Source organism: Haliaeetus leucocephalus, unplaced genomic scaffold (genome assembly GCF_000737465.1).
Source record: "Haliaeetus leucocephalus isolate CR32 unplaced genomic scaffold, Haliaeetus_leucocephalus-4.0 Scaffold217, whole genome shotgun sequence".
NCBI classification, from domain to species: domain Eukaryota; kingdom Metazoa; phylum Chordata; class Aves; order Accipitriformes; family Accipitridae; genus Haliaeetus; species Haliaeetus leucocephalus.
In genome coordinates, this window is record NW_010972653.1 from 10,956,168 (window position 1) to 10,963,754 (window position 7,587).

The 7,587-nt window shown below is 38.1% G+C and overlaps 1 protein-coding gene across 1 annotated transcript in view; it reads left to right on the forward strand.

Annotated features, from left to right (window-relative positions):
- SH3YL1 (SH3 and SYLF domain containing 1) overlaps positions 1 to 7,034 on the forward strand; it is a 46,770-nt gene extending 39,736 nt beyond the window's left edge. Inside the window, exon 10 of the mRNA XM_010566758.1 lies at positions 6,547 to 7,034. Coding sequence (XP_010565060.1) covers positions 6,547 to 6,746 — 200 coding nt within the window. The 3' untranslated portion in view covers positions 6,747 to 7,034. The remainder of the gene's footprint in view (positions 1 to 6,546) is intronic.
- The last annotated feature ends 553 nt before the right edge of the window (positions 7,035 to 7,587 follow it).

The window sequence follows — 7,587 nt, forward strand, 5'->3', positions numbered from 1 at the left end:
TTGACTTTAGTCATCAATAAATTACTGGGATTCCATCTGCGCTGGTACCGTTTCACCTGAGTTATGATTCAGATGAGGAATACTCTGGGGCTGTTGGAGAATGACTTATGATTCAGATACGGGGTGCTCCAAGGTTGTCAGGGGAGGGCTGGGATGTCTCAAGGTTCTTATGAGAGAAACAGTTTTCTCTACTTTTGGGTTTTTTTGTTGTTACCTGTCGCAGGAGAGACGGACACGACAAGTAATAGATCATGCAAAATGGCTACTTTATTGTTCTAACACACCTTTTTATACCCTTCTTTAGAGTATGTGTTAGTATATGATTGGTTTGGTTAGTAACTAACAATTCATGATTGGTGAGTTCGTTAGGACGGTTCTTCTTATCACTATCTTGTTTTTGTACTGGTCTTCTCGGATCTTTCCAGACTCTTCAAGGATATACTACAAGCTGCTCAAGGTCGCGCTGTTCTCGAACTGTCAGGAATTCCGTAGACTCGTTGCATCCCCCGACAGTTACCCAACAGCAGGAGTCCTTGAGATGGTCTGCATGACTCCCTGTGTTAGCTGTGTGAGAGTCGCTGGTACGGTCAAGGGACACTTAACCACCCGACTCACTACACTTATGCTAAGGCCTAGTGAGACTCCCCGTGTTTGTAGATCAGCCGAGAGAGGGGGAAAGAAATGCGCCACCACAGATTACTGCTGTTCCAGTCCAAACTCTCTCCCTGCCAATTACAAATTTTCATGCTGCTTTTATATTTCAAGGTAACTTTGTTTCAAAAGTCTCTTTGAAGTTTTTCATCAAATCACAGAATGATTGAGGTTGGAAAGGGCCTTTAGTGATCATCTGGTCCAACCTCCATGCTCAAGCAGGGCCACCCAGAGCCAGTTGCCCAGGACCCTGTCCAGATGGCTTTTGAATATCTCCAAGGATGGAGGCTCCACAACCTCTCTGGGCAACCTATTCCAGTGCTCAGTAACCCTCACAGTAAAAGTGTTTCCTGATGTTCAGACAGCATCTCCAGTGTTTCAGTTTGTGCCCACTGCCTCTGGTCCTGTTATTGGGCACCACTGGAAAGAGCCTGGCTCCATCCTCTTTGCACCCTCCCTTCAGGTATTTATAGACATTGATGAGCCTTTTCTTCCCTAGGCTGAACAGTCCCAGCTCTCTCAGCCTTTCCTCATAGGAGAGACGCTCCAGTCCCTTCATCATCTCCATGGCCCTTTGCTGGACTCTCTCCAGCATGTCCGTGTCTCTTTTGTGCTGAGGAGCTCGGAACTGGACCCAGTACTCCAGGTGTGGCCTCACCAGTGCTGAGTAAAGGGGAAGGATCACCTCCCTTGACCTGCTGGCAATACTTTGCCTAATGCAGCCCAGCATACTGTTTGCCTTCTTTGCTAGAATGGCATGTTGCTGGCTCGTGTAAAGCTGTTGAATCAAGCTAATGGTTGTCTTCCTCTTTAATGCGTCCATTTGGGGCCTGATAATAGTCTTCCTTTTTAATACGATAATTTGGGGCAAACATCCTTCAGGCAGTTTAGTATAATCAATATATGTACACACACGTTATTTACACTCACAGTCGTATCTGAGTAGGTGGTGTTGTCCAGACCTGCTAAGGGTGGCCATTAAAATCGTCTATAAACTCTTTATTGTTGCTGGCACCAACTATCATTTTTTACTCAGAGATTTGCAGGACCCAGTAATTAACGTAGTTCTTCAGCCTACTTTGGATTCTTTCCTGAACTCTTAATTATAAACTCAATACTAATCCTTTCCAAAGAAAAGCCCAGTGTCCCATAACAGATAAAGAACTAAGATTTCTGTCTTGTTTACTGTCAGTTACAGCTCTCGTCCTAAACCTATGAGCAATACCCAAGGCTTTCAGTACCTCTGAACACTGTACTAGTGATAATAAACCTTTTTGATATTTGATATATTTGTTTTTGAAAGCATAGCTGTTTGCATCTGCCTAGATCCGTTAGTTGTTTTCCATCGTTTGGTCTGTTTGTTGGTTTTCTCTTACTTCTGCTGTACAAACAAGATTCATTTGGTTGCTTAGTTTTCTAGGTCTCCGTTTAAACAATGAGAACTCTATTACAGTTTTTCTGTAAGCTGACGCTTTTTGGTGGGGCTTTTATGCCAGCACTATACAACTTCTGTCATCTCTGATGCTGGAGACTCATCTGACTTTTAACATTTTGTGTGATAGTTCCAGTCACTTCTCTCTACTTCTTAACAAAATACAGAGAAAGTAGAAGTTTGTATGTTAAATGTGTTGCTCATTCAGATGGCTTTTTAAATAACAAAAACTGTAGCCATGCATTCTAAAGGTTGTACAAAAAAAAATTTAGTAAGATAGAGAGACTATTCAGTTTCAAGGAAAAATATATCTACCTAGATGATCACATTTTCATATGGTATGTTGCAACCCAATAGAAGCAATGTTGTAACCTTTCAACTTCAAAAGAAGCCAGGCCCACAGTCCATTTACCAAAGTAGAGATTTAGCTGAAAGCGCATAATATATGGGCAGTTAACAACAGGATTACCGTCAGTCATCAGTACCCTTGATCAGATGGCTCGTTGGCAGTGACAGTTGAGTCACAGAGTCCTTTTTCACAAGCTCTTTAGTACGGTTTAGATGAACCCCAAACCAGCAGTAATAGTTTCTGTTAGTTCACTTACAGTATCTATCATATAGGTGCACACATGACCCACAAAATCATCCTAGCTCTCTAATTGCTGACAATTAGCAAATTTTGCAAAGTGGATGTTTAGCAATCTCACCACTAACCTCAAGCGCATGAAATTTATTTCAGTTTTATTGCTGTGTCAATGGCCAAAAGCAGCACTTCACAGTTTTTATATAATTCTTCTGCAAGCTCTTTAGCATCAGACATTCAGAGCTAGGCGATACACACATCTATGCCAGTAAAATTAAATTTGGGACCCACAGCTAGACTGTACTATTCTGTCTTCCAACTCAGATTTAGTTTTTGAAAGCATAATAAGCCGAACCCAAAATGATGTAAAATGCCTTTTCTTCTCTAAAAACCAGTCTTAGAATCAGCCTATGGGTTTACTGACATTTTATAGATTGGCTACATGTGCTAGTAAATTAAACAGTGTGAAGGCATGGGCCCAAGCACTATAACTCAGTTACCTATGTGATTGAGTTGCTAGAAAGTTCCTTGGTGTTAATCTCACCTAGCACTTTCCCAGATAACTAATCCATAGATGAGGTTTAGGAGTTACTCCAGTATAGAAACCAGTAGGTAGTTTGGCTGTGGCTCTCCTCTCGGGATGGTGAGCGTTTACTGGTATATGTGTGGCCAGTCTATGCCAGTTGGCCTCAAAGTCAAAGAAAGGCTCTGGCACTCTTCAGCCAATTAATAGAAATGTAGCCACTGTATCTGTTCTGTAGCAATTTTCTAAAGAATGCTTTCATTCTGCGGTAAATGTGCTGTAATTAAAGATAGTTTTATCACGCTCTCATTCATTCTGGGGCTGGTACTGCAGCGCACCCAAGAGGCCATAAATTCATTCTAGTTTATACCTCATCGAGTCCTTAATCCATAGCAGTAGTCCTTAGCAAAAAGTTCAAGTCATTATGGCATGTAAAGATGAATAAAAATGAAAGGATATTGTGGTCAGAGCAGTTTGTTACCAAGCATATGCCATACCCATGTATGCTAGAGCATTAAATATGTATGCTGCCTGCTGCACTAATTGATCTTCAGCCAAAATTTTTATATTTCTGTTTTGACCACTGTGTTTGTAGAAGTGTGCTGTGTGTATTCAGATACCATTAATTAAGGATTTTCCACAATGTAATTTGTTTTTATTCCAGTGTGCATACTCATAAATCTCAATTATTTCAGTATCATATGCTGTATGTAGCACTGTAGCACCATCTTGTGTGAGCTGCAAATGTGGTTTCAATATATGCATTCAGCCATCTTCATGTTAACTATAACAATTTTATTTAAAACCCTTTTATGTAAAACTGAAATCAGGAAACAAGAATTTGAATAGCTCCCCCTTATAATATGTGGTAGAATTCATAACAGCGTATTCCTTTAAGACACCTATTTGTTAGGATGATCCAAATAAATATGAGGCATGGGATGCTGCAATCTGGAGGCAATAAATACGCATTTTATCTGTTTTATGCTACAAAAATACAGAATTAAAGGACAGAGATTAGAATCTTTATGAGAAATAAAATGAAACTATAGTATGGGAAAGAGCTGCTAGGGAAAATTAAGTAGGAGTTGTTATGAAATAGCTGATGAATAAAGCTGGAAAATGTTTTTAAGTTATAGCAGGTAGCACATGGGGCAGGGACACAGAACTCAATGTTCATAATCAGCTGTAGTGCTTTGCGGTTTCTGTATGTTTGAAAAGTTACACATGCACAGGGGCAAAAAGTGGGAAGGGAAATGCATGAAACAATCTTGTTCATATGACAGAGCAAACAATTATTGGAGGCATGATTGTGGTGCATTGAATGCACTCCTACACTTTAATATCTCACACACACTTCTTTTGTTCCACCTTTTCATGCTTTAATTTGTGTCTAGATTCCCTTTGGTTTTCTTCCTACTTTTACTGAGCCAATTTCAGTATACTCAATAGTTTTCTGTAAGAGGAATTATAGTCTTACTCTTAATGCAAGTTTGGCCACGGAGGAGGTAGCTATTACTTGCTGCCTTTGCTACAAGTCCAGCATATTAAAGTGGTGGTGACAGTTCTTCTGTGTACGTTCTTCTTGAATGTAATGAAAAGAAGCTTTCACCATCACTTTCAGCACTTTCAGTCTCTTCTTTTGTGCTGTCAATTATCTAATTTTTCCAAGTATATTGACATAGTTTGGACAGTTATAGATACATAGTAACTCTAATTCTCCTTGAGTGATTATCCATTTGAACATTTAGGTGATAGAAACACATATGGTTAAGAACTCAAAGTATAAGAATTTATAGTCTTCATTGTAACTTATAAAATGCACTTTTACCCATGCATGCTACCTGAATGTAGCACAGGGGTAAAACACACCCCCTCTTCCTTTTTATATGCAACTGAGTCATAACTGCATGCCTTAGCACCTAAAGAGTCCTGAGCCACAGTATTTTCTTACTGTTATTCTATTAAAACTAGGAGTAAAAAGTTCAAGTGTCTTTTATTTTTGTGGGTTTTGCTGTGATATCCTCAATCAAAATATCTAGCTTAAAATCACACTTTGTATGGGAACACAGCATATCATTTCGACTGCTTCAAATGCTTGAATTCTTGGAGGAAGATCATGTAATTGCTGAATACTCAGTCTGTCAGGGTTTCAAGTATGAAAGTAAAAAAAGGTATTTAGAAAAGTTGTATTGCTGCCTTTTTTTGGTAGGAGTAACTGGTAGAGATGAGGACCTGATAAACATGGGTATTCTTGTCTGGTTTTGTTTTCACATCAAAAGAAATAGTGGTGTGTGACTTCAGATCATGAATATAGATATCAGGGGAGAGAGACTGTGTGATCAAGGAAGACAGCATTTGGCTTCTCTGCAACCAACACTCTCCCAGCTCATGGCCAAATAATTTTGTATTAATCTTTGATGATTGCTACAAATACAGATCACGAAGGGAAAGAACTGGCCTATGGAATGAAGATATATATTGACAGATGCTGGGGAAAAAAAATCTATGCTGTTTATGCATACATTTGTAGTTCATTATTCTTCTCTGTCTGTCCTGTTTTGGCTACAGTTTGTATTTGGGAGGCTTGGGGGAAGAGGAGTTTTCCTCTTTCTTTTGAAGTGATAAAAGCAACTAGAAGAAAAGTTCTGTGGGTATCAGTTGTTGACAACAGACTGCCAAAAAAAAAAGTTGTATCAGTGCTTCTCTGACCATCCTTTCTAGCTCTGTACTTGCAATGTGTAGACTATGAAGAGCTTGGGTTTCCCCTTTTGCAACAGTTTTGGTAGCAAGAAGGTGCAGTTAATGCTAAAAGCCTTTAATCATGCATGCTTGAGCATTTGTGCAGCCATCATGTCTATATGAGCAATACATCCTGAAATCTCTCCACCTGACTGTGTAAACGTCTTCATTATTTCCTCTTAACTAGTCTTCCATTGCATCTTCCATTTTTCACTTTTAGGTGCATTCATGCGAGAGATTTAACTGTTTTCTAAATCAACATTAAACAAATGCAACTACCTTGTATAGTTCAGACAGTTAAAGGAATTGAGAGCAAACATAATTATTAGCAAACTGAAGTTATGCGCTTGGATTGGAAGTTCAATAGTAATAAACATTGAGATATTGGCTAAAAAAGTGTCAACACTGTCTCTGACCGTATGAGGCATATAGAAAAAATTGCTGATCTTTATTTTGTGTATGGAGGGGTTTTTTTGTCAGTGTTTTATATGCTCAGATAAATTATTTTGGTGTCTTTGTCACTGTTTTCTACTGTCATTTAAGAATATTGTATGTAAGGACTTACTGTATGTGCAGTTTGGTAATTTCCTTTTTATTTAATTTCTTTCACTTCAGGTAACTCTTGGAGTAATCCAGTAGAAGTGACAGCACTTTATTCATTCGAAGGACAGCAGCCAGGTGACTTGACTTTTAAAGCTGGAGACAAAATCACAGTCACAACCAAAACAGATTCCCAGTTTGACTGGTGGGAAGGAAGAATAGGAGGACAAACTGGCATCTTTCCGGCCAATTATGTTGCCATAAGTAACAACTAAATTTGTATAGGAGAAAATGTTGAAGCAGTAATATATTTACACTGAAAAATATATTTTAACTTTTCACATTTTAGTAAAATGAGATTCTTGATCAAGACTATTCTAACACAAAATTGAAATACATTAAATTAACTTTCCCCTAAACTTATTTCTTAAATAAACAGTAGGCAATGAAGTCTTATTTTTGAGCAGTTTGCAATATAAAAAGTACTCCAGTTTGTGTCTACTTTCAGTTCTGTCTTGCTATATGGATTTATTTTTTACATGAGGGAAAAATTACAATTTAAATGTAAGCATGCTGAAAAAATACTGATTTCTATTAAATTATAATTTATGGTCTCTTTCTATAATAAATGCTCTCAAATTTGCTTCAAACCATCTCTGAGTTGGAGTTCTTTACTTTTACTAAACACAGATTTTTTTTCCAGGTATGGCAGAAGAAATTACCTTTATACTTGGTTTTAAAAATCACTTCAGGCATTGCAATTTTTGTTAGTAACTACTTTAGGTCTGGTCCCCAATGTTTGTCCTTGTTAGGCATACAAAGACCTTTTTTTTAAACAACTCAGTTCAGCTTCTCTGATAGTTTGTCTTATGTTGCCCTCATCTTTGAAGAATTTAAGCACTTCTGAAAGTTTGTTTAATAAAATGCATGAATAGTCCCTCCCAGAAAATATATAGGCTTATGATATCCCTTGATTCTCATAGGAACTTGTTCCACAAATGGAAAGCAAGATAGAGAAATCTCTGCCTGGTTCACAAGTGAGCTTGCACAACTCTTCCTGCTTCTTCCCATTTAAGATTTTTTTTAATGTTTAATCTGTAAGAAAAGAGCAACATA